The 27,723-nt window shown below is 43.3% G+C and overlaps 2 protein-coding genes across 3 annotated transcripts in view; both read left to right on the top strand.

The window, feature by feature from the left end:
• Positions 1-7,627: 7,627 nt before the first annotated feature.
• Ipp (inositol polyphosphate 1-phosphatase) overlaps positions 7,628-27,723 on the top strand; it is a 28,155-nt gene continuing 8,059 nt past the window's right edge. Inside the window, exons 1-5 of one of the 2 annotated variants that reach the window (XM_077658471.1) lie at positions 7,628-10,444; positions 20,323-20,423; positions 20,787-21,004; positions 22,660-22,921; positions 24,654-24,828. In XM_077658471.1, coding sequence (XP_077514597.1) covers positions 20,399-20,423; positions 20,787-21,004; positions 22,660-22,921; positions 24,654-24,828 — 680 coding nt within the window. In that variant the 5' untranslated portion in view covers positions 7,628-10,444; positions 20,323-20,398. Of the gene's footprint in view, positions 10,445-10,634; positions 10,919-20,322; positions 20,424-20,786; positions 21,005-22,659; positions 22,922-24,653; positions 24,829-27,723 lie in introns of those variants that run through there. The other variant, XR_013313354.1, reaches the window with a different exon arrangement.
• On the top strand, positions 11,004-19,039 carry LOC144125246 (uncharacterized). The gene has a single exon (XM_077658468.1). The coding sequence runs from the start codon at positions 11,104-11,106 to the stop codon at positions 13,060-13,062; it is 1,959 nt and encodes a 652-aa protein (XP_077514594.1). The 5' UTR covers positions 11,004-11,103; the 3' UTR covers positions 13,063-19,039.

Genomic DNA, 27,723 nt, shown 5'->3' with positions numbered 1-27,723 from the left:
TTTCTTGAGGGCCCAATTTTTCATAACTTCCATGCAATTTGTGAGACACATGGAAATTGCATCCTCGTGAGAATGAGGTCGGTTACAGTACGAAGGTGACTGTTCCTGATAGCTAGGGCCCCTAGTTCTCTGTGATTCCACAAGATTAACATTTTTGCCAGCAATGCAAATTTTCTATGTTGTTGCTATTGATTTCTGCAGATATTAAGAGAAATGAAAGAACAATATGAATGGGATTATTTAGCCATCGGACTTCTCGTGAGAGCAAGATCCTGGTCATGAATGCATTTCTGCTGACACTTTGACTTGCTTCCTTCATTCATCTTCCCCAACAAGCGAGCTCCGTCTCGTCAGGTATGTTCATGGCACGAAGGTATCGAGCGCCGATCAATCTTGTTAAATTAAAGGATGTTTCGGCACCACTACTGAGAACTTGTTCACAATGAAGGGATGGAAGTGAGGGTTGATTATATAGGCTTCATGATGTGATGCAAGCAGCGGGTGATTATTGGGGGTAGATTGCCTTTGTTGCAATTGAGCGTGTGTGCCGTTGTCTAAATATGAAGGGATTCTCTGGAGGAGAAAATAACTTTTATCGGTTTCAAAAAGATGTAGGTCTTGTATCTTTTCTTCCGTCTTAGGGGTGGAGAAACCCTTAGTCCAGAGCTCCCGCAGTTTTAGCCACATGACGAGCCCAGTCCACCAGCCCTAGCTGATCCTCCGGGTCTGTTTTGCAGCACGGCCTCCCATTGGGAAGCGGAAAATTTGGTTACTGGCAGGATTGCCGGATTTGCATGGCATTCCCATGTTGTATGGTATAGCGTGGGTTTCTTTCTACTAAAGAGACATTTGGTAAGGTACTGTGGGGGGTATCACTTGTTTAATGTATTTAATTCAGGAAAGAGTTTGTTTGTAGGTGCCACCACACCATGGCATCCTTCCTGTTGGGTTTCTTAATTATGAAGTGGGGATAGTTGCTTCATTCCTGGACGGTAGAGTTGGATTATTCCTGTGTAATGCAATAATGGTTGGCCTAAGGTGTTCGTGCCTGTTTGGCTGTCGTTTCCTTTCTTCGGGATAGTTGTTTGGCTCCCTTTTTTTCTACCTCTGTTACCGGTGCTTGGTGGGCCCTGGCTCGAGCTTCAGCGTGGGCTAGCCGATTGCCAGTTAGGGACTCGTGTCCAGACCAACTGTACACTGGAGATTGCAGCTTTTTTGTCTGCTTCCGTTAGTAGCCCATAGGCTGCCAAGGATATGTCCAGCTCTAAATGAACGGTGCTTGTGAGTCTGGTAGGATTACTCCCAACTGTTTGCTTTCAACCTGGATGCTGAGGATGGCAAATTAAGGCAATGGCCATTTCTTCAGCTTCTTGGCAATCAGTTGTCTTGTGATATACCGGTAAGAGTTGTGATATTGGTGCCTTTTGAAAACATAATAATAGTGGGGTAAAAATGGTTTGTAAACACTTTATTAAATTCTTGTAACACTCTGTATGTGTTCTGATGCCCCCCTACTTTTGCGATATTGGACTTCTTGGGAGAGAAAATGAGAGGTGGGTGCACAAATATCTGTATGGCTTTCAGCACAGGAGGTATGTTGGAGTTTTGAGATAGACATCATACACTCGATGTGGAGCATGTCAAGAAAGTGTCATTAGTCAAATAAATAGAATATGAAGCAATACATGGTGCTGAACTACCAAAGCCAGGTTTGATTGTGTTGAAGGCATATTTGGGGTGTACGGGATATAAAAAATAAACTTTTTACTATTACTGCAGAATCGCGTGTAAGAGCTGCACCCTCTGTTTTGGACTAGATAAGTGAGAAAAAACATGGTTATATGTTGTTTTTTTTACATCGTGTATGGGGAAACGCCTTCAAAATTGACACCCGAGTTTAAAAAAAAAAAAGTGCAGCCATTGCAAAAGTTTACACAGTGTGTGCACTGTTTTCTGTAGGATTGCGCGGATTCTTCAATCTGACGTTGCAGAATATAAAATTTTCTGCTGCAGAAAGTTGGCGTGCTGTGACTGGTGTGTGCTCTTTTTGCAGTGCCTAGTTTGGAGCAGCGAGCAGGCGGAAAGCACATGACAGTCGTGCCACTGTGGGATGTAGAAAACCTAGCAAACTGCGATACTTTGGGAGGTATGCTTCCGTACGCTACAGACCAAACACAAAGGCTTGAATAATGCCTCACTTTTTTTGTTATTCGACGAGCGTGGATTCATAAATATGATGCATGATTTTCACTTCAAGTGCCTTGTTGAGTTCAACCATGACATAGCGAAAAAGATGGGAGCTTCTGCTTGTGGTTGACAATGTTGTGACGCACGTCGTGTTGCCTTCTCTGACTGTGGCGACGGCACTTTTCTTGCCACTGAATGAAGAGCGCTAGATTCAGCCACCAGATATGGGTGTCATTCATGCGCTTAAGGTGTAGAATCGGCGCTGCAGTGCAGCACATGCTGGTATTAATTTATGGCGATGTTAGGTTCTGATATCCATGTTTGCCACTGTGGAAAGAAAGGATTAAGGCCATGTGGATGGGACTGACAGTAGAGGGCATCGGAAATTTATGTAAAGCATGGTTTATGGCCAAGAAATGGCTTAAGGTACTGTTGAACATCCGTGTGATTAGTTACTTGTCGATTTGGTAACGATTTGTAACAATGTGAAGCACAAATGGTCGGATGTGATTTCGCCTGGGACGACTTTATGAGGTGCGGATTATGCCGCCAGTTTTGGAAAGTGATACAGTGACGAAGCTATTGTATGCAAAGTACAAGCACTCCCTGGTTGCCAAGAGTCTAATGATGAAGAAATGACTTGTCGTTGGTTGCTGTGCATGATTTAACCGCGATTAGTTAAATTGTGTACTAATTGTAATAGCTAAAAGGTCAACTATTTAATATTAGTTAACCAGCTTGTTATATTGCATCTCACAAGTCGCATCTCGACAGCTCTGTGGAGGCTGCAGTGATCTGAGCCTATCAGAACAATATGCACTGCAAAACGTGTTCCTCCATGCCCCTCATCCCCACAGATGGTGGCTCTGTCACTGGAAAGTAAAGACCACTAGTGTCCAGCTGCTGTGCTGCGCGAAGGAGACTCTGCTGGCTCAGCGGACACCGTGTTTACCAATAGCGGGGCACCACTTCACAGCAGACCGTAGCAGTGCTGTGTTCGTGCGGACTTTCTCTGCTAATTTAAACAAAGAATGAAACGCTCGCTGTACTTTCAAAACTCCATCGTGATATACGTTTTCACTTACGGCAATAATTGTAAAAAAAGTTGTCGCAACACTGCTCAAATAGTTCAGGAAATATTTGTTGTCTACCTTGGCCCTAACTGGATCTTTCACAGTGCTGCAAACGACTTGTGAGATGAAGCATAGTTAACACACCTCAGTTGTAATCTGATTCACACCATCGCTGACAACGCTATGCTGACGAAAGTGCTCATCTAACTCAAAAAGCCTTTTTTTTTTTTAAATTGCACTCGTAGGTGGAGCATCCTCTATACACACATATTTTCAGAATTTTTTCGATAGTAGAACACAATACTCGTCTCAAAGGGTAAGGGAAATGAATGATGATAGGGATGAAACAGCCCATAATTTATATAATTATCAAAAATTTGTGACAACCTAGAACTGAACGTCCATGGAACACAGATGTTGACAATGCCAGTGCCTTGCTATATAGAGGCAAGCCGCCGCGGTGGTTCGGTGGTTGTGTCGCTCGGCTGCCGACCCTAAAGACGCAGCTTTGATCCCGGCCGCGGCGGTCAAATTTCGTTGGAGGCGAAATTCTAGAGGCCCGTGTGCTCTGCGATGTTAATGAACCCCAGGAGGCCGAAATTTCCGGAGGCCTTCACTATGGCGGCCTTCATAGACTGAGTCTCTTTGGGACGTTAAACACCCATAAACCACGTCTAGAGGCAGTTTGAGGATACATTTTGAGTGCCTCATGGTGTATTTTTGTGCAGGGAACTGGGTAGAGAGACCCCTGCTTTTCAAATCCCTCGTGGGTGCCTCAAGGAAGGGAGCTGAGTTGACTGGCAGGAGACAGTATGACGTGGTCTTTTCTGCCTTATGAGTCACATACCATCTCACCCCCTCTTCGATGGTGTGGAGAACACGTATACACACCTTTTTCTACTCTCCTGTTGTCTCATTATATATCGATCACATGTAGCTGCATAACTGTCAGTCACTACACGCCTTTGGCCGTAGCTTTAGCTAGAATTCAGAGAGAGTGCAATGAAGTACTAACCTATGTTGAGATTTCAAATTGCTCAGTGAACAAAGCAGTTTTTGCAGATCTGAAATGAAGACTCGCCTTTGAAGAACATTATCCTTGAATAGTATCGGCTTTGCATGTTACGGAGCCTTCGAATCGACAAGGTAAGGCAGATTGTGTGTATGTGCACACGTCTTATGCCCCGGAATGCATTTCTGAGAGCCATGTAGCAGCAACCTATTAGCCATGCGGCATTTTCTAATATGAAACGGAAATGTAACCTGTAACCTGTGAGTTTGAGCATGAAGCAGTGTGGCATGATTCGAGGCCAATATTTACCTGTGATAGCAAAAGTTAGTCAACAGTAAAGCAAAGCAAGCTATATGCATTTTTTGATAGTGTTTGTGTATTGTAATAGTTACAATATTCATTAATAAAACTGTCATACGAAATAAGCTGTGCAGCTGAGTGGTCACACAGGTATAGGGCAAATAGTAAAAGCATCATACTTTGTGTGGTAGACATAGACCTAATGTCACTTTTTAAACCAGTAAAAACTTAGCCATTTATTAAATTAAGTTCCTTTCCAAAAAGTTAACTAAATCCTTGTAAGGAAATGTTATCAGAGAAAAAAGATATACAACCTCATTGAACACGTTGAGCCAAAAAAGTTTTTCATTGAAAGCATATTTTGTTTATATGTTATTCATTGCATTATTTTTCTACAAATATCGACGTCAAGTTTTAGTGTTTAAATACGCACTCAAAGTCTGGTTTTGTCACAGGACATCCCGACCTTGATTGCGCTAGTGCACATACATATTTAACTGATTACCGTAGAATCTCTCAAATCCATACATGGCAATCTCTCAGAAATTTAGAAATTAATATCACAAATATTCATTTGGAAGTGGATAATTTAGGGCCTGTAGGTGCCCTGTCGTTGTCTAGTATGTATATTTGCTTACACTGATACGTGGATTAGCGGTGAATGTACCAAGGACATCCATGGGCGCTTGGGCGAGATGCTGCTAGAATGAAGCCCTGATGTTAAGATGTGCATGCAGCCTGCATTTCTTCTCTGTGTGCCTGGATTGCATTGGCGGGTATGAGCACCGTACCACTGAAATGCTCTTGACACATGTTAAAAGCTGGATTAGAGCAGCATTGATGTATTCTGCATTCCATTCCTTGAACTGCACTTTCTTGTACCAAATAAGACTGAATGGAATTATGTGGATATCCTAAAACAGAAAAAAGATTGGCTGATAAGGGCGGCAGCATGGCAGTTCAGGTAAGTTAATTGGTACGATACGATTTTAAAAATTATAGTGCAACCTAAAATAAGGACATAAGTGAGACAAGTGCTAACTTTCAACTGTTTATAGGGACCAGCACAGAGCAGTAATATCAAGGCATGCCATGGCCAGACATCACGTATGTGTGTTGGCATAAGCCTATCGAGGGAGCAGTGTGCAATTTAAACAAAGATGCATGGTGCTGCTGCCTGCTGTGCCCTCAGGCTTTCAATGTTACAGTTCACTGCTATGTCACAATTCCCTCCTTGGAATCGCACATGTGTGGCACAGTCTTACATGCCTGCAGAAATGTATGTGTCACGCAGACTGTGCAGGTTGAGATGCCTTACTACTGCACATGCAGTGTAGTAGTGGTAGTAGTAGTAGTAGTAGTAGTAGCAGCAGCAGCAGCAGCAGCAGCAGCAGCAGCAGCAGCAGCAGCAGCAGTGCATTTCTGCTGCAGAGGGCAAGGTCTGACTAACACGTACATGGCATGCCTCTGTGATACGCACGTGATATATTTGTTCACATTATTCAAAGAAATGCATCAATTTTTTGGAAGATAAGGAAATGCTGGTTGCCAGTACTCAAGTGGCAGGACATTTACTTTTTGAAGCCCCATTGTGCTGGTACTCGGTTAGGAACCTGCAACAGATGAGAGAAAAAAAAAAATTTGTTGTTACTTTTTCTTTTTACTTGCAAACACTACCTAAATGTGTACTGTTAATTTGTACTTTGATGCTGCCAGGTGTATTCTTGGCATGAAAGCTTCCTGTGGTCAGAATTCCCAATTTTCACTCGGCTGTTTCCTCGTGTTCTTGATAATAAGCCTGCAGATTTGAGTGTGTTAATTGTTGTTGGCAGTTATTTGTTTGCAATGTGTTTCTGTATTAGCTGGATTGCAGGCACCAAGTTTTAAGGCTACAAAAAGCTTGCTGGATGCTTGTGTATACAAAGAGGTGTGCAGGTGGGTACTGGAAGGAAGCAATGCATAAAACATATTTTATTTTCATTTGAAGTGCGTAAAGCTGAGCATGTACTTTCAGAGCCTACAAGTCGCATCAGCATAATGCATGAATTGGAATTTTTCTAGAAATACAGTAGATGCTCATTAATTCAAACTTCAAGGGACCAGAGATTTTTATTTGAATTATCAGAAAGGCACGTTAATATGATCCAAAACTAAATGTGATTTGTTTTATGGATATCTGTGCATGCAAATAATATCTTCAATTTATTTCTTTAAGCAAATGTAGCTAAAAACTTTAGCCCAACATAAAATATGGGTGAAAGGCAGTGATATCTCTGCTCAAGTGTGGTTGAAAAAAGTTATCAGAAATGCGCTGTTTTCCCAATAGAGTAAACCCACGTTATGAAGATCTAAAAGGATTGAAAAAAAGGTCTGAATTATCTAAAGCTCGAATAGTCGAATGGCCACAAAAAAATATTTCTGAAACAGTTTCTCACCGCATTAGATTTAATTGATAAAAAAATAAATGGTCTGCTTTTAAGATAAATTAATTGCGTGGCAGTGACGGTTTTTCGCAATTCTGTCAATGTGTACTGCATGCCCACTGTCGGGAATATCGAAGCACAGCTGCTTCAAAATAGCAAAGCCTTCTGCGGCCTCCTTCGTAGGTGCAATGCAGTAGAGGTGAAGCCTCCTCACAAGCGCTGGTGTCCCTGTAAGGAGGCTTCACCACACAGCGAGCAGCTTGGGATATGCACGGATTATCAACACGCAGGACTGTGCGGACGAAAGCGAGGGGAATGAACATTTGCACCCGAATGGCAAGATGCCTTCTAAAAAGAAAAAAAAAAGACTGTTGATGCGCCAGTTAGCACTCGAACAGGCACGCAGCTGGGCTTGGCTTGTTGAAGCGTGGCAGACAGACGTGCACAGTCGTCGTGGGCTGGTAGCGAAGCTCAAAAAACGAAACTACATGGCGATCTGATGTTTCCAACTTGGTCGCCGCACTTTCGCACGCTGGGAGCGTAGGAGCAAGACAATAATTTTGAAATAGTCAAACTTAGGAAAAATTCATGGTGCGAATTAAGCGGCTTTGAACTGCATTGAAAGTATAGCCAGCTAACCAAAATTTTTAAATTTGTTTGAATTATTGCGAGTCTACTGTATGCTGACACTTGCACATTGTTGCAACATACACATGATTGGAAGTGCTATCGCGCATTAATCATTCTTCTGCGTTGCAGTGAGGCACAGTTTCGCATTAGCTCTTCTCACCTGTGGCCTTTTCCATTGCGGTACTGTGTCATATCTTTATTGTGAAGTGTGTGTATGGAATTTTGGTGCGAGCGGCACTTTGAGGTAAGCAAATCACCATGTATGCATCAGCTAGGTTACTGTATAGTTGATTTTTGTCCCAGGAAAAATGATTGTGCCACTGAATCTGCTCAAGGAGGGCATCTCAACAGCTCGTGCACCATGTGCAGTAGTGAGCAGATGATGGACAAGCCATACATCAGTTTTTTGGGCCCTGCAGCTAACTGCTTTCTTTTATCTGCCCAGCGATTATCAAGACCCTACCTGCAGAAATCGAAACTAAAACGCCGGCATGGAACCTATCTGACATTAAATCATCTAATGTTCATTGATGAAGAATAATTTATTTTCTTGGGTTACTAATGTGAAATCTTTGCAGTAAAAAAAAAAATGCAACCCGTAAACTTTGTCTCTGCTGTTTTAAGACTTACTTGACTGCTTTTGTCAGCTTAGGCGGGAGTGGGCGGCTCTGTTTGGACTAGAGTAGCTGTTAAGACACTTTGCCTGAGGAGCCGCAGAGTCTCACACCACTCTGCATGCTATACATACACTGTTGGCAATACCGTGCCGGGAGTGACAGCTTTCCTGTGATGGATAATGATGGCCCTAGCATGATTCAGGCATTTGCTCATCTTAGAACTTTTGTGATGCTCAGCATGGATGGGGACAGTCAGATGCGACTGTTGTAATTTTTTTTTTTCACAATACTCAGGGAAAATATGCCTCTTCAGTCAACAGTTCATTATGCAGATAAAAGTTGACAGAGTGCATAAGCACAGGGTTTGCAGTACGGGATGAATGACATTGTTGGCCAACAACCAATCCTCATTGTCCAAGGTTAGACAGTAATTCATGGAACAGAGCACAGATCAAACCTAATAGGAGAGGATGACATGGGAAGCTTTGCAGACTAAACAAATCAGGCTCTCGAGGAACGAGAACGCTAATGAATACCTATAGTTCACATGTACACATGGTAAACATAGCCATGCACGCTTCTCTCAGCATTTCACAATAATGCTGCTGTTGTGGAAAATTGGTTCACAGCTGCACTCAAGGTAATTAACTACCAGATTGTTTTGGCATGCTTGTTCTTTTTTCTTTTTCATGCTCAAAGTGTTCGTGCAGACAGTCATTCCCAAACCACCAATTGCATGCTCCTAACTCACCAAAGGAGATGCATAAAGCAAGTTTCTTCATCCTCATATTGGAAACGGTGTTGAGCATGTATTTTTTTTCTGTACTTCTCCTTACATCTCTTCTTTTTTTCCTCCTCTTTCACTCTTGGGTGCTGTACCCCGAATTTGTTTTTCTAAAAAAAAAAAATTGGTGCCGGCTTTGCTATAAACCTTCCAGTACACTCATGCTCATATGTTTTGCCCCCTTTATAAAAAGATAATGTGATATTTGCAGGGGATTACTGTGTTTATACAAGCCTTCTGTCATAGCTCTGCGTTGTAGAAGTAATTAAATGGCTACTTTCTTGTTCCCAATTGGCACCCATGGTATATGAAGCAGCTGCTGATGAACTGACCCCCTCAGCCCCTTAATGCTAAGTGCGAACCATCGTGAAAGCATCTGATCTCAAGAATGCAGGACTGGTACCAGTCCTTGTTTCCAGGCTTTGTCATCATTGCGTGTAAACACGTGTTTACACGCAATGATGACAAAGCCTGGAAACAAGTCTCGCGGTCTTGACTTGAGCTCCATGTGCCCTAGAAGCCAATGCTGGTGGTTCTTTGGCGAGCTACGTTCTCAAGTGCTGGCACAGAAATATAAGCTTTCTTTGCAATGGCTCCATATTTACTTGGTTGAAGGCACATACACATCAGTAAAGCAATGTTGCATGCAAGTGAAGTGCTGCATTCATAGCAGTCAAATGTTAGACATTTAGATGAACGAGCCTGACCGTCTTCTAGTTGCATGGAATTCTTCCTTTTGTAATCTTTTTTTTTTTCATGTTAAGATTTGGAATTTGAATGTGACTTTTCAAATTAATAAAGACCAAGAGAATTTTCATGTGTTGCACAACAAAATTTGGGTCATGCGATAGCTGCTTGCACTTGCCAACAATGTTGTGCTCATGTTTTGTGGTTATAAATCGTTCACATTCTCAGGTAGTTCTCTTCGGTTTTTTTTTGCGTTAAATCCATTTTTTGAACTAGTTATTTTTCATATACTCCTGGCACAATGAAGACTTGCCTTTATTTCATGTTTAAGGGTAAATCTTGTGTTCTGACATGGAGCAACAGCCATACAGCTGAGTCTGAACTGATATACGTAGCTTTAGGGCAAAACAGCGGTAAGTTTCCTTGATGAATGACCTGCTTTTTCTCAATTTGTATGCATGAGTTATCAAACCCTGCTCTGCTGTAATGATATCCTCTTGATCTGACACACGTACATTTATAATTATGTGCTACGTTGTGTGTGTGTGTGTGTGGTTGCAATTAATATAGTTGATGAATTCCCAGAAGCATGTATGAATATTTTGTATGGTTCGTGCATGGTAATGCTGATCTGGAATTGCAGATAAGTGTCGCCTTTTGGCGTTTTTGTAGGTTCCCTTTGCCGACATGACTTGCAAGAGCACGTATTCTGAGCAGCTGTTGCTTTAAAGGTGAGATTCGCTAACTGGCAGTTAAAGATCATTCAGAGATTGGAGCCGTTCACTGCATCATGATTCAGCGTGTAATTCGCGACGTGAAGGAAAATAAAGCCGTTGTTTATTACAACTCTTTGACCTGCTTTTCCTGGTGTGTTTGAAGTACCCGCCACGCTGCGCGTGCGGTGACTCCGTGCCCCACCCCCCATATGCGCGCATTTGTGTTGTCGAGCGACTTCCAACGGTGCCGAGGCACCGACGCTCCTACTGGCGCATGTAAGGCCAGAGTGATCTCGTTCGCATTATTCTGAGGCCTGTGGAGCTTTGAGATTGTGTTCGCCTAAACGGCAGAAAAGCCAACTGGTTGCGCTTTCTGGCGCCATTTGAGCGATTTGTGGAGATGCATTGCGCTGCGGGAAGCCGAGCGACGACGTAGGGGTATGTGTCATCCAATTAGGCGCATTTCGTGCCTCGAAGAGAGAACTACTGGTAAGTCGGTGCGTTGATTTCTTTGCGAGCTGTGTGTGCGGATGTGGACTAAAAAACACTTTCTCCATCGTCGTTATTTAAATGTTAGACTCCGTATAACAAGCACAGTTCTTGGGTCTGATGTTTCCAGGAGTGTAGGTTTTGGTTTCTGCGTATAGCGGGTTCTGCGTGCGCTTCCGCGTGCTATGAGGTTCAGTGATTGCATTTATCGTTCCGGAAGTTTTATATGCGCTGCTAAAGCAAACAAGCTGCACCGTTGTGTGATGGCAGGAACTACGAAACTGTCGCGCCCACGTTGTCCCGACGGAGCATGCGGTTTCGTCGGGGCAGCCTCGTCTGGGCCATGCTGTGGCCGTGCAAATGAGATAATCTTAATTTGCCATAATTTTTCGCGTCTAAGCCTATCTAGTAGGATGGAGGACTTGGAACGGTTTCGACAGCGATGGGAGCCGGACGAACACTGGGCCATGCGTCGGGAATTCATTTTGCGGCACCAGAACCGATTTCCTGAGAATCGACTGCTATGTCTGGCACAAACGTTCGTGAACATGGAACTGCTTGGGTGCGTATACCCGGCTGCTGTGGCAGAGTTCGTGCGTGAGCTAGCGAAGGAAGTGGCCAGGCCAAAACGGCCAAAATTGCCCCCCGTTGCGCCGGTCGCCTTCGTCAGGGCTAGCGCCGCACCGTCGAACGAGCCTCCGTCGGAAGCCACTACACAGTCGTACAATGCCACACCGATGAGGCCACAGTTTGTGGGTGGCTTTGCGAACAGGGCAGGGCTTGGATGCGAGTCTCGCAAACGTGCAGCCAGCCCCATCGACTTGCCCGACGCTGGCGGCGTTGCGAAGGTTTCGCGCAAATTTGCCAGCCTGCCGCCAGGAGAAGCTACCTCTGCGCGGTCCGATGCAACGACAGCTGCCGCCGACCCCGAGGACCCTACACAGCTCCCAAAATTCGAGGCCGCGGCGCAGCTTATAAGGGACGGTGCAATCACTGGCGCCAATATCCTTGACAAAATGCAACAGGTGTTCTCGAAGTGTGGATTCAGCCTAGGTGTGCAGTTTGAAGAGCGGCCCGCCCAGAAGCAGAGTCCCGCCATGTTCGAATGTGTCGTCTGCTCCGGCAGTGAAACTTTGGGGAAGGCTTCGGCCACGAACAAAAAGGAAGCCAAGCGTCTTGCCTACCAGCTTGTCTGGGATAAGTTTGCACGTACTCAGCGGCGCCCAGAAACGCCGCCTAGTGCTGCCGCACCTCCCAAGTTCGAACCGATCATCAACGCCGGTGTGCGTGCCAGCCCTATAATTAGCCCTAAAAGTTATTGCTTTCCCAAAAGTTCTGCTGACGATGACCGCATTCTTGACCTGCAGAAGCTTGTCGTGGTTGAAGCCTTTAATCCTGATGATGTCATCACTACATTGTGTAGGACAGCATGTGCAAACCGGCTAAGAGGCTCGTTTGAGATTGAAAGCAGTGCGTCTGGGTTCGTTTGCACATATATGCTCGGATACCATGAGATCAAGCGGGCAGTGGGTGACACGAAGCCAGAGGCGAAGTTGAAAGCGGCCTCTGCATCTGTAGCCTACCTCCAAAGTGTCGCTCCCACATTGAGGTACAAACAGAAAGTAGATGGGTGTGGCCCTGAGTTGACCAAAAACACACTTCAGGGCCCTGGCAGGGGCAATTCTTTGAAGAAGATAACCTCAGAGAATATCGGCCACAAGCTTCTGAAAATGATGGGCTGGAGTGGTGGTGGCATTGGAAAGGAAGGTGTTGGCATTGTTGACCCTGTGATGCTCAAAGAAACATCAGGGCGTCAAGGCCTGGGCTTCAGTGGCAGCGCTGGCCAAATGGGCAAGAACTTCAAGACCAAAGTTCATCAAATGCTGAAGGAGTTTTCAGACACTGTTGTGCTGCAGGATCTTGTGTTTTCACCCGAGTTTGACAATGAGGAGAGGAAGTTTATGCATTCGGTGGCACGCAAATATGGCTTGAAGAGTGTCAGTATAGATGGTCCAGAGGGTAGGTTTCTCACAGTGCGTCACAAGCTCTCTGTGCATGAGCTTGTGGACAGGATTCTGGCTTCTGGCCCAACAGAGAAGTATGAAGTTATCATGCCTCGACAGACAAATTCTGATGAGAGCTAATGGTGCACCACTGAATGTGATGTGCTCGTTGAGGAGCGGATTGCACACAAGGAGCCAGTAAACACAGGCATGCTATTTACGAAGTTGCCTGATTAAAAGGGACTAATTGCGCAGATGTGGTGGCTGTGTTATTGTATTTATCTCTGAAATACAATGAAAAGAACGCTTTGGTGTTCGAAGCGTCAAAAAACAGCTGCTTTGGTATGTGGCTGCTGAACCGAAAGTTTGCACTTTTGAACCCCATTGACAGTGGTCGCATTTCAATGACGGCAAGGTACCAGAGACCTCCCCATGTTGTGTGATGTTAGTTCACATTAGTAGACCCAGGTGGTCTAAATTGACCCGGAGCCTCCCCCCACCACTATGACATCTCTCAAATCTTGACGTGCAGCTTTGGGATGTTAAACAACATGCCAGAACACTCTTTGAAACACTGCTCAACAATGCAGTTATCTTTGCAATGCAGTTTGCAGCAGATATTAGATTGGTGATTTGTTTTTTTTTCATGAATGCTGCTGCTCATTCTTGCTTTTCCAAGAGTGAACTGTTCACCTATCGTTGCGATTCTTTCAGGTGTGATGCTTAAAGCCATTGTTTGATTTTGGACTTTTTTGCAAAAAAGCAAGAAAAATGACTTTTTTAAATTCTGTCTCTGGTGTTGATGCTGCTGCATTTCTAAAAGGCTGTTCTTTGATGTGCCTTGGATAACGTGTGTGGTAATGTTAATTCAAGCAATAGGTTTCAACCTTCATGACCATTGGATTATACAAGTAGCATTTGATGCTTACAGGCTTCTAAGGTTGAAGAACGGGGAAAGCAGCTCAATAAGTTGTCACAACCAAGGCCATTGTATGCATCTTGATTGCTACTGTCAAGAGGAGTTAGGTGCTTCAGATTCTTTTTTGTTTGCGTAGTGAATGCTTTTGATGACACCAAAAGGTGGAAAATAAACAGAAAATGCTGAAAGTTAACTTGTCCAGTCTACAAAATCTGCTGAGAGCAGCAATGGCTGACTGAAAACGCATTAAAGCGGTTGACATGAAATTTCAGAAATTGTTAAGAATAGAATTTATTTCTTGATTGTATATAGGGATTCCAGAACACTTCAGTCCATCCTGTTTCCCTTGACTTGCATTCACAGGCATTAAGTAGAACACGAATATGAATTTCAATACTGGCCGCTGTGAGCAGTTTTGTCTGCTCGGGAGTCGACATAGAGTGATGTGTAATCCATGTAGAGCAAAGATAGTGATGTCTCTTTGTGTGTCAAAATAAGGGGATCGAAACCTGACAGGCTTTTGTCAGCACACGATGGAAGTAGAGATAAGATTCTCGAGTCTGAAATTTCCAACACCGGAGCAGGTTGAATGTAACATGCAGGATCTGCATGCCGCCGCCAACTAAACTTGAAATAGGTGGTAAAGAATGGCTTGTAATTAAAGGACTATGGACATCTATTTAGCTGCATCTTTTCTCTTTAATGATGCATAAGACATTATAATACATGGTTCATCATGTGGTCAATGCTTTTTTGGTTTTGGTTTCATAAACTGAACAATCGCTGTGACGTTAAAAAGGGCTTTAGATCACATGAGGCATAAATCTGTTTGTTTCATGAGCTGAATGATGGCTGTGACATAAAGGGTGGCTTCAAGTCATCTGAGGTATAGAAAAAACTGCAATATAATCACTGATACATAGTTCTAATTCCCTGTGCAGCACTTAAGCTAGCCTGCTTCAAGAGCTGGAATGACAAAAATTGATGTATCAGCGATTATATTGCAGTTTTTTCATGTCTCGCATGACCTAAACACTGCTTACACGTCATAGCTATAGTTTTGGTTGATGAAACCGAAACAGTATCAAGAAGAAATTCAGTTAAAAAGTAATTGGGGATTGCAGGCGAGTATCACTGGGTGACCAGTGTATACTAATGCATGGTAGCTGTGCATTGTCACGACACGTTCAAGAAAATAAAAGGTGGGTCATGCCACACTGGTATTAGGGCCCCAAAAATCGCCGCCGCAGTGAACATGTTAAGAAATAAACTTTGGAAATCCCTCTCTCAGGTTAAAGAAGAAAACATGCATGAAAAAGTTGGTGCCTACAGTCTTTTGTTAGTTTTTTAGTTTATTCACGATTACTATGCTTGTAGGGATCTTTAAGGCAGAAACATTGTCACAAAAACATTTCTATTCCCTTTAATGAAACCCTGAAACATTTTTAATATCTTTAGTGAACTATCCCAACATACCAATGAACATGTAGTTATACGCCTGTTCAGCATGCGGCAGAAGACCGACCAGTCTTGCTCTGAAAAGTGCTTTCCTGTCTCTTCAAATGTTGTCTGTTTTTTCCTCCTCGCTGCGATGCCATTCTCACTTCTGTATAATGTCACGTCAGGGAGATGGCAGCTGTTAAGTTGGTGTGTTCATTCACTGCCACAATCTGCAGGGGCCATAGGGAGCAGAGTGGCAGAGAGAGCAACTTGAGCAAACCTTGTGTGTTGCACGCCTAAGCCGGCAGTAGTGAAAGGCTCACTGAGGACGACTCCATCCAGTATTTGTTTTTAGCAAAAATTGGTTCTCTGGCTGTTGCTGGGTATGATGAGGTTTGTCCTGATCAGTAAATTTACCTTAATATTTCACTTATTAACATCCTTGAATGGTGTGAGAATTGAGGTATGGTCTGTAACAAAGAGAAAACAAATGTCCATCATGTGACATGAAAGAGTATCCATTTACTCATGCATATCTCCTTGGACAATCACCATTGCATGCAGTCACTAGCTATAAATATCTAGGTTTGATGTTTACTAACAATCTATCCTGGAATATGCACATAGAAAAATCTGCGCATCCTTTTTAGAAAGCTGTGCTTTTTAACACGTTCACTACGTCGTGTATTCATGCTGTGCGGCAACGAATACTGAGTCGCATGATGAACTCACGGGTCAGCTTTGGTTTATCTGTGAAAAGTACACATGCCATGTTGCTGTTGCCAACAAGTTGGCTTCGCCTTGACTCCCTGTGCATGGTAGCTGTGCATTGCCGTGACACACCCAAGAAACTAAAAGGTGGTCCACACTGAAAAAGATTTTGTCATCGATGCTTGGAAACGAGTAATGGTGTAGCCCAGCCTCTGGGATGTGCACCCAAAAAATTGTGTTGTACCGCAGTTCACTTGAGAAATTGGCTGGTGATGAAGGTACCTGCGTATTGTTTTTGCCTTTTGTAGCTCATAAAGGCTCCGTTTTGGGTGAGGATCTTTTTGTGATTAGGACGCAATAGTCTATAAATGAACGCTAACTTTGATTGGTTCTGTGTCCCTTTAAATTACTTTTGCTATAAAGAAAAATAAAAAGTGCTGTCACTGTGCAGAGCATTGCAAGGACATCATGGTGCCAGTAATTACATGTAGTCTTGATGAGAAGAAGGGGAAACTGTTATATGTCCTGAGGGGAAATATTTTTATTGCTTATTACCTCTTCACTACAGATTACTATAAAAAAAAATTCTTGCAGTAAGTGTAAGAAGTGACCTGTCATAATGCACATGTTTTGCAACTTTGGATAACTGTTTCAGAGCCCCCTTCATTTAGTTCTATGCTTATAATAGTTGCACCATGCATTGCTGTGAAATGTTGGCTTGTCTCTTTTGTAGACTTTTAAGGCAATATTGCCTTGAAACTTTCCAGAGTATGCGAATTTAATGACTGTGGTGCTTTCAGCAATCAGAAAAGCAGGAACCAATAATACAACACCTTTAGTTTATTTTTATGGGAGGCTCTGCTGTAGCAATAGAACGGGATTTCAGAGTAGGCAGTGAAGGAGGTATAAACTGTTAAGTCAAATGATTTGGTGAGTTATTCCGTGGGTTCTGTGATGAAGTAATGGGTGGCCCCAGGTTTGATTTGATTACTTCTGTCTGAACCAGAGGCTAAGTGCTCACATTCGTTTTTTTAGTACAAACAATGAATATTTTTTCATCACAAAAGTGATGGGAGAAAGGGGTGTTTGGTACAGCAATATATGGATAGTATTTTAAACTCTGATGATTTAAGTGGGGAATTCAGCAGAACTGGCACAATTCTCGTAGGTTACTAAGTGTACACAGCTAGGCTAGGTGGTAGCGTGTTACACTATGAAACTTGTTTCCAGTGCAAAAACGCATGGGCAAACAGACATGTCCGTGGGGTCCACTCATCCTTTCTCTGTGTTTTATTACACTGGAAATATGATTCATAGTGTAATTCTGCCAGACTCCTGAGCATTGAACTTATTATATGCATCCAGCTCCCATTTCTAGAGAATAACATATGCGAATCTGTGACACGAATTTTGGCTTTACATTTCTTATACCATTCTCTCAAGAAGGGTAGAGCACAGATTTATGTCACGCATGTGCCTTGGTTTGTTTTTGTCTACAAATGAAGAGTGACATGAGGCTATGGAGCCATCGAACTGTGGTCTGCAGTATTTACCGCTGGCAGTGCCAAAGGGAGGCAGGGGGATGGCGGCCATCACCGCAAAAATTTGCCAGGCCATAGCAAAAGTTTTCCAAGCGCACTTCATTCAGGCGCTGGCAAGAAGGGTGTTTTCTCATAATGCAGCCCAAATCAGGCCCTTCTTGATGGTAGGCGAGTATGTGAAGCTTGCGCTGACACATTCTGATTATCCTTATAAAGAGTAGTTGTGCAGAGATGTTACACATACCCAAAATTTAACTCACCCTTCCTCCCCACCTTCCCCCTCCTCTGCCACCCTAATTCTTTCTGCCACCCCACACTGAGTATCCTGGTGCCGAGTATCCTGGTGCAGTTCCTGGTATTTACCTTAGTCTTTGATTTCTTTAAATGTAAATAATTGGTAATTGGGGGCTGTGCAGAGGAGATGCAAGCAGCCATATTTGAAAGGTAAGTAGCAGGTAACGATTAATTGAAATGTTTAGTACATGAATAAAGGAAAAGGAGCTTGCAGTCGCCCCATGTGGGCGAAAGAGGGTGCAGAAGGAATTTGGGTCAGCCTATACTTCATGAGAAAAGTGAGCCTTGCACGCCTGTGGTAAAGCTCTCGTATTTTCTTTCGAGGTCTGCTCCAGATATGAGAGATAAAGGCAGGCAATGTGGGTCTGCTGGCCAGTTCTTTGGTCCACAAAATGTGGTGTAGGCCAACTGATGGTTGGTTATAGCAGTGTATTCAATGGATATCATCTTCCAAGGTGAGGTCAGTGTGATGGTACTGTGTCGGAGTCTGAGCAGTCTTGATGATCAGGTGACGTATGGGCATATGAGCATGAGGGAACCTTTCTGGGTTGGGCACTGTGTTTTCATGGACGAGGAGGAGGAAAAACTTCATTAAATATAGTATTCTTGTCTTCCTGAGTGGAGCCCTCAGTCCAGGGCTCCATGCGCCGTGCAAGCCTGCTTTAGAAGCTGTCGCTTGTCTAACGGATTTGTGCTGGTCAGAACGATCTCAAGAAGAAAGGCTCCCAGTCCATAGCCCCATTGGCCACTGCTATCTTCTCAGCATGCTTAATGAGCCAGCGCTGGTCAGTCGGTTCCGTGCTTGACAGGGCATCTTTCCAAGAGGAAGCGGTGGACCGTGGGGAGGGTTATGGGTGGGACGCCGCTGGGTGGTGTTGACCAGGCCCAAACGGAATGGTACAGTGTAAGTCGGTGCTGTTGGCAGCTTGGCCATTTGTCTGGGTAGAGGGTGGAGAAGAACAAATGTTTGTGATATAGGTCAGGAGTGTGAGTCTGAAGTTGATGCCATGCCACAGCTTCGGCCTTAGTCAGTTTTGTGTGGAAAGCTTTGCAGCATGGAAACGGCCATTTCTTGATTGTAGTCACGTAAAGCAGGGTGAAGATTTCTCCTTGGGTGGCTGAGTGGTTATATAACTCCTACTGGCTGGGCACTTCTATCTTTATTTCTTTTTGGGCACCTACCCTATATGCATTTTAAGCATAATATATGTACTGACCTACCCTGTATGCATTTTAAGCATAATATATGTACTGACCTGTATCTTCCCACAAACGTTACTGTGACCAGGGTCTAAATTTTAAACTGAGGGCCAGAGCACTCAGTTTAATTGGAAGGGGCCAAAACGCAATTGGAAAAAATTGAAATCTAGCTCCAATCAAGTTTTGGCCCCTTCCATTTTTTTTTTTTTATCACGGATGCTCATTCTGGTAGACTGCATTGCGGATGGGTTGTGCTGCTTCACTGATAAGTGCAGGAGGGCCATGCCACATTCACTGTTGGTCTAGATTGCCATGTCCACCCAAAATATATATTTTTGGTGGACCTCTTTTCATTCCCTTGTCTGCTGAACAAAATACATGTAAGTAGATCATAAAAAATTTAGTTTTGCACATGTGAGTTAAAAAGTATTCTTTGTTAGTTCAGTTCTTGTTTGGCTCTTGTGTGTTGTATGTCTGCTAAATTCAATACTTAGTTTGCATCATTCGGTTGCACATGCTGTGGACTAATTGGGCCTGGTGCAAAATAAGGTATTGCAACTTCATCTCCCAACATTCACAAACCAATGTCTTTGTAAGGTAATCTGGTTTGAGGTCAGTGTGGGTGATGAGCTCGTAGTGAATGATGCTAAGGCCGGTTTGCATTAATTTTCCCATGATGCCTGTTAGAGTGTAGTGTCTAAGTGGTGGTATCATCAGCATAAATAGTTTAATGAAGTTCTTCAATACCATCTAAATGCCATATGTCACCAGGTTGTAAAGTGGTATGTGGCACACACAGGGTGTTCTATGTGAGTTTTGTGGTGTGGCCCCAAGCTTTAAAGGGACGCTTTTGTGAATTTCAAGCATCCAATTTTTTTTTTTTTGCCGCAGTGTTCAACTTGCTAAGGTACCACATTATTCCGCTAGAGTCTTGCTGAAGATTTGCACAGAGAATTTTTCTGTCAATGGATGTGCCCATTTTTACGTATTCAGATTCTGGAAACTATGAGAAGCAAGGGCAATGGGGATTGCATGCTGGCAGAAGTGATGAACTAAAAACTTGCATGCAACTGTGTTTTTTTTTCTTTCCGCTTACCAAGCAAGCACAGATGTCATATGCTCTAATATACGTGACAGACTACAAGGCATAATCTTTGTGCGAATGAGCAAGCAAGAAAAAAAAAATTTGAATAGATGTACGCCATTAACAGGCAGGTTATGTTATATAGACCACACTTTTGTGTGTTCATTATTGGGGTAAAGGAGCATAATGATCTTCTGTCTGATCTGTTTCAGATGATCTTTGACGCTAGCTGCGATTTTTAAGGTGGTCACTGGTTTGCGTACATCGTGAGGATTCGCAGTGGAAGTGATGGAACCGTCACTTTCGCTACAAGGTGAGGGAAGCAGAGCTAAAAATATTTTTAATGCATAGAATGTCTTGCTGACATGCTCATCTAATTGTTTCTGCGAAAACCTTGTTGACATGTTTCAGCCCTTCTTCTACAATTACCCTGTGCATCTGTTCTTAGTTTTGCTATTTTCGTTTGCGTCGAACTGTCAGCAACTTTACGAAACCCGAATTTGAAGAAAAGTGTGACAGATAGTATGACTAGAAGTGTAAAAGATAGCTTATTCTGCTAAAGTGCCAGGAATTTGCACCATGCTATGAATCAGTGCCTGTGGTATGGTGCAAGTGCACCCCTGGGCTGAGGGAATTCAGGGACGTATTTCATGCACCTGGTGTTGCTTTCCCACAGAGGACCAGATAGAGTGGTCCCTGTTGCTCGAGGCCCTTGTGGGTGCTGCAGAGAAGGGGGCCCAGCTGGCTAGAGCCTGCCGTGCTGAGGAGCTGCTCTTCCAGTTGCTGGTTGAGGAGAAGGCCGGCTCAGACAGAAATCCTCGCTTTGTGCATGACTTCAAGACATTGGCCGATGTGCTCATCCAGGAGATGGTGCGGCATGATCTGTCCTGCCTTGTGAGTTGTGTGCTGTCTTCTTTTCTTGAGGTGCAGTTGGGGGCATGTTGCATGTGCAATCCTTTCTTCTGTTTGTGCATTGTATGTAGGTGATATGCGCGGAACATCTCTGTAAACTGTCACATTTTCAGCGATGTCTTTACCCACAGTCTAAGGGAGAATGTGCAATGAGGTATGGTGTCCATGCCTTCATTTAAATTTTATGCAGCAGCAAAAATAGCAGTCAGTAAGTTTGTAAAGGTAATAAACCCTTAGCCTTTAATACTTGAATACAGTCGGCTCTTGATAATTCGAACTTGAAGGGGACCAAACATTTGTTCTAGTTATGGGGAGGTTAAGCGGAACCTTTTTACCATGACGTGAACAAGGACCAGAGCATGGCTCAACCAGTAAATTGAATTAAGCAAGTTTGAAATAATGAGAGCCAACTGCACTTACTATGAAAATGTTGCGAACCCCTCTTTTTTGCAAAGGATTTAGGTTTGGTTACAGTGAGTAAAGATATTGTGAAATGGAACACGCGAGCCTGCAGCAATGTGGACTGATCGCACACATGTGGCTGTTCTTGAAATCAGTGGCATGCCATGTTGCAAGCATGACGGAGCATGCCTTCAATTTATTTTAAGAGTTTTAAGAGAAGTGCCTCTAATTTAAAAAGCAGCATATGCACCCGACTAGCATTTTAACGTCCATAACTTCCACACCATCTTCAAAAGTAGGAAGCGCAGAAGCACGTTGGGCGTGCCTCCAGTGTTTAGACAGTCACAGTGCTTGACCAGCTCGCATTGCCACTCGCTTCAGTGTTCCCTCTCTTATTGCTTCTACTTGTAGATGTCAGTCCATTCCAATACAGCAGGGAAAGTGATGTGGAAGCTTGCCAGCTGTATGAATTTTCATGATGTGAAACTGAACGCCTGTCAGCCACAAGCTTATAGTTCGAGACAGCAGTGTGTAAGAATTTTAAGGCTTGCAGTCCCATTAAACATGTGAAAGGTGATACTAATGTATGTGCACTCTTGTCTGTTGAGTTGTTTTAAGTTTCTTTGACTGGCAACAAAGTCTGTCTACTTTGAATAGTGAAATACAAAGCATCTTTAAAGGATTGTTGTGATAAGGAGCTGGAGAACCCGAGTTCAGTCCTGGCTGCCACAGCTGCGTTTCGATGGAGGCCAAATGCAAAAGGTGCTGTGCGATGTCAGCGTATGTTAAAGAACCACGGGTGGTCTGAATTGTCCTCCACCACAGCTTCCCTCAAAGCCTATGTTTCACTTTGGGGCATTAAACCCTACAATTCTTAGCTGAGTGCAAGAGATCTATCATTCAAAAAATATGAATGAAGAAATAAACACAACCCCGGTTCAGCTTTCTATAAGTTGTTTCATACATATATCTTGGATTTGCCCTAGGCTCTAGAGGTCCACAAAAAAGTAAACTGCGCTTGTTTAAATTCAGTTTACCCTGGACATTCTTCAGAACACAGGAAAATAAACACCCTCTGCATTTAACGCCATGGTTGACTCCAGTCACATCAAAGTGCCCTTGTTAATTCCCTTTTGTTAACGCCTTTGTCAACACCATTGTTAATTAATGCCCTTGTTAACACCCTTGCTCAATGCCCTTGCTAACACGTTTTCTTACTCCTCTTCCAACCATAGCATCCAGAATTAGGTAGAGGTGTGCGGGGAGAAGAGAGCAACAAGTTCACCAACAGCCAAGGTGAAACCATCTGTGTTGAGGTGCAGTCAACGCAAAAAGAAACTGCTCAACTCCTGGAGCATGTACTAGATGGGAATACAGCAGCAGCATCCAAGCTGGCCCTAATTGTGCACTCAAACCCGGAGGTGTGCGAGGACACAGAACTGGCCTCATGTCCGGTGGCCTGTGTTTCATCCCTCGGTATCTGGATTGACCCTATTGGTACGTGAGCCTGAGCGTTACTTATATGCTCCTGACGCAATTGTAGGGTGTGCTAGTGTGCTCTGTATTTCTGTTGAATGCACTCCTGTGCTTGGACTGCACTTTCCCACTGTACTGTACCAGACTTCAGTATGTTATTCTGTCATTCCACAGCGGCAAAAATTTGGCTTTGTATGACAATAATAATAATAATTGGTTTTCTGGGGGAAAGGAAATGGCGCAGTATCTGTCTCATATATCGCGCTGTAAGGGAAGGGTAAAGGAGGGAGTGAAAGAAGAAAGGAAGAGAGAGGTGCCGTAGTGGAGGGCTCTGGAATAATTTCGACCACCTGGGGATCTTTAACGTGCACTGACATCGCACAGCACACGGGCGCCTTAGCGTTTTTCCTCCATAAAAACGCAGCCGCCGCGGTCGAGTTCGAACCCGGGAACTCCGGATCAGTAGTCGAGCGCCCTAACCACTGAGCCACCACGGCGGGGGGCTTTGTATGGAAGGTGGCCTTATAATGTTCTGTTCATTCCTAGACTTCATTTAGTAAAGGACAAAGTATAAAACTGTGACTCACTTTTTGGATATGGTGCTTTCCTTTTGAAAAACCAGTGCAGCGAGGGGCATGTGGTGCCAATAGAGTTGTGAAATGCTGCAATGCATTTTGCACACACCAATGGCTTGTGTTCCACATTGCCTCATTCTTTGTAATACATCCAACTCTCTGAACTGGTATGGTTGTTCAGGTTCCCCCCCCCTCATTCACTTTTTTTTTTTCATTGCAGAGCAGCATATGTAGAACTGGAGTCAGCATGTTAAGTCATGATGTGTTAGTCTTCAGGGACGGTGGCATGTGGGACGAAGTGGCACAGGGCAACAAGCTTTTGTGGCCTTGCATTGCTCAGAATATATCAATCAGCTATTCTGAAAGTAAAAGCACATGAAATATACTTGGAAAACATGGAATGTTTGTAAATTGGCAGCCGTATTTGTTTTGAATAAAATAATGCAAATTTAATACTGCTTTGCATGTCATGACAGCACCTGAGGATTAATATCAATTACTGACGCAAGAACTTTTGTGCACAATTAGCAAGTGCTTGCTGCTTTCATGTGGTCTACTGTATGTTGCATAGTGTATTTGATGCTATGTTCAGCCCGAACACGTGTGATATAATGAGTAGCTGTCCATGATGGGAGCTATACATGCAGTTCTTTCCTCATTATTTCAGTACATCATGCTGTTCCATAAAAGAAGTTCGTGTTCCCTACCCACCTTGAGATATGTGTTAAAGATGTCTCCCAATGAAGCCTTACGCTGCTTTGCATCACTACCATCTGCTGTATTGGGAGTTGTAGGTTTTAAGGTGTATGAAAGTCTTTATGCAGGCTATTGTGTACCGGCTTATCTGTATACATTGTGCACTATCCATGCTTCTTGCATGGCAGCTGGCACTGCCAGAGTAACAGGCAAGAACACAAAAGCTTTAACATCATTGGGTAAAGAGCTAAATTGTTGACAATTAGAAGTAAAGTGTGAATCAAAAAGATATGACACGTGGAAGGAAATGGCAGCTGTTTATTGATGAAATGTGTTCTGGTTACTGTGTCTGACATAATTCTTGGGTAGCAAAGCATATTTTGGTTGCCATTCTGTGTTCTGGGTAATTTGTAGTTTCATGAACATCTTTCAGTGTCTCTTTGAGGTGCTTGTGATAATATGTGGTGCTTGCTTGGTTTCAGACTCCACTTCGGAATACATTTCGGGCAAGTGGGGCGACGAAGACGAAGGCAGCAGCGTAGTGAGCTCAGGTCTTCAGTGTGTCTCCGTCCTGATTGGAGTTTATGACCGGAGCACTGGCTTGCCTGTGGCTGGTGTTGTGAACCAGCCCTTCCACCACCTCGATGACCAGAACAGGTGAGCATGCTTTGCATATTGGACCTCCCATTTTTGCAACAGAAAGCTGTTTTAGGGAGCTCACCTACGCCGGAAGTTCAGCACCATCACAGGCATAGCTGGCCCTACCCTTGTGTGTGTTTGGAGCGCCGAACAGCCAAGTGAGAATGAGAGGGAACAGTCGCCACAGTAACGAGCAAAGGCTGTCGTCATAAATTAGCAGCAGGCGTGGTGTCAGTAAAGGCAGTGCGCCTGTCGAACATTTGGTTTCTTTGCATGTTTAGCTTGTATGTTGTTTAAGTCTGCTTAGTGAAACCTAACCTAGATGCCTCCCATAACAGCTCTTCCTTCGAGCAGTAGCACTCTGGGAACAGAGTGGGAAGAGAGGTGAAAGGGCGAAGCAAGCATGGAGCTCCTTCGTTTGGAGGTGCAAGGGAAAACAGCAGAACGACTGGGGGGACCTAACGAAGAACGTATTTTCAAGCTCTTGCTTCACTCCTAGTGAACAGCTGGATTGTTTATTGTCTCTTGTAATAAACCAAGTCACGTAAAACGACATCAGTTGACTGTTATACTAAACGAACAGCGAACTAAATCAGCTACAACAGTGACTTCATGCCTGCACTATGTCATTGTGCTATATGGCTACGGCATTTGGCTGCTAGCCCGAGATTGCAGGTTTTGGTGCTGGTTGCACCAGCCTCATCTGGATGGAGGCAGATAGAAAATACATCCGTGGATTGAGGTTTCAGTGCATCTTAAAGAACCTTTCCATATGTGAAGCACAGTGCTGCTTTGGCATGTGAAATTTCATCAATCGGTCAATCGGCAATCTGTTGGCAGCAGCACCTCCCATCAGCTGCCATCTTCTGTTTTTCGTTTGTGTCACTGAACTACCCAGGATGCTTGGCCTCTCATGTATGTCCATCTTGTTAACTGTCTTGACCACTACTTCTAAAATGGGAGGAGGACGTTTTATGCCATACTGCCCCTGTCAGTCACTTCCAGTGCATAAACTGCAATTTGATTGGTATATTGAAGGAGTCCTTGGATTCTATATTGAGATAATTGGAATTGGCTTTTTTTTACTGCAGAAGAATGCAGAAGAAAGTAGTGAATGCTATAAATTCTTCATGACGCATATATGCAGCCTCTTTTTCAGCGCCCTTAACTTACAACTGGTATCCGCCATCTATCATAGCATTTTACTCAAACATTTCATTGCCATGAAAAAACAGAACACAAAATTTTGAACAATTATCGCTATTTACAGTGAATTCTGGCAGTTACAAAACACGTCACAGAGAAACGTGGTATGGTCCTAAAGCATGCACTAACTACGGTCATCAGATGTTGCGTCACACACTGCCATCTTTATTTTATTTATTTTATTTTTATTTGCAAACACTGTTGGCTGTGGGGCCGTCACAGTGGTGGGGCGTAACAGGTTTCCTTTTCATTATACAGAAATACAAAAATACAACGTCATCGCCATCTACACAATCATATTTCTTGCAACGTGATGTTTTCCTTTTTTTTTTTTACAGAAGTAGTGTTAATAAACATTCACTTTAAAAACGTACAGTTATTTCACACCTAAAAGGAAAAAGGAACACTGTTCTACATTCCCGGCCTTCATCTTAGACGAGATGTAATCACGAAGTTAGGCATATGACATTAAAAAAAAAACAGCAAACAACAAACAATTTTTATTGTTTATTAAACTCGTTAGAAACACGATAGAAATCTATGTATTCTTCTTTAATGGGCTCATTGTGCATCCTTTTTACATCTGTTATTTTTTGCTGCTGTCGTATTAACTGATGCTATAGAATGTTAAGCCAGTTTTCGTTGCCTTATTCCTTATGCAAGGCAATATTGTCTCATCTGTGTTATTTTGTACCATAAATAATCTTTCTGTCACTTCATTTCTTGCAGTATTCTACGGTGTTCTTTTTTACCAGTATGCATTTTTATATTACAATGTTTAACTAGTTGTTTTCTTCTGTTTATTCGTCACTGTACCTCTGTGTTCTCTTTATTGAATATAGTGCCATTTCTCTAGGGGGTACAGGCTCAGTCAAGCCGAATTCGTTTGGCTTTTGTCTGCACTCCTGTCATCTGCACATGTATAGATGGAAATAAACTTAATTGAATTTAATATATCGCCTAGTTTAAATAATGAGGTTAACCCTGTTATTCTTCCTTTGCCCAGTTTTGTCTTGCATGGATCAGTGGATCATTTTAGAGCCCACAGAACCAGTTGCCATCAGGGAAAGTTGTTCATTTGTTTTTATATAATCTGTATCAGAAGACCAGTGGGGTGCAACTGAAGAAGTACACTGGTAGTTTAGGGCTTTGGCATTTGCTTTGCAAATATTAGGGAGCAGTGAAAGCCATTCTTTACTACATTGTTTGAGGTGTTGCAGAGTCCTTGTATTGCCAGTATTCAGGGCTGTGTAATTTCTCTTAGAATGTCGGAAAAACAAAAGAATTAGCTTATGCGTATATCAGAAAAAGGGAAAAGTGGTGAAAGAGGGAGGATGAAGATGAAAAATTGTGAATTGTGGGGTTTAACGTCCCGAAATGACACATGGGCTGTGAGGGATGTAGCATTAAAGGTCCTGGATTAATTTCAACTGTCTGGGATTTTGTAATGGGCTGTGACATTGTACAACACAAGGGTGCCTTTGAATTTTGCCTCCATCGATATATGGCCACTGTGTCCGGAATCATAGCCGTGACCTTAAGATCAGTAGCCTTACGCCAAAGCCAATGAGCCACTGCGACAATCTCTGGATAAAGATGAAGAGGAATCGAAGTGTAGAATTGCAGAAGTGTTGCACTTTTGTGAACCAGGAGCACCTGAATGCTGAACAGAGGTGATTCCTGGGCCATTTGGTTGCGAATATTGAT

This window comes from Amblyomma americanum, chromosome 3 (assembly GCF_052857255.1).
Source record: "Amblyomma americanum isolate KBUSLIRL-KWMA chromosome 3, ASM5285725v1, whole genome shotgun sequence".
Classification (NCBI taxonomy): domain Eukaryota; kingdom Metazoa; phylum Arthropoda; class Arachnida; order Ixodida; family Ixodidae; genus Amblyomma; species Amblyomma americanum.
Note: the sequence above shows the minus strand (reverse complement) of the source record. Positions and strands in the feature narration are given on the sequence as shown.

What these genes read in the sequence shown, in the direction of transcription:
- LOC144125246 (XM_077658468.1), top strand. Translation starts at nt 11,104, where the DNA reads ATGAGGTTCAGTGATTGCATTTATCGTTCCGGAAGTTTTATATGCGCT.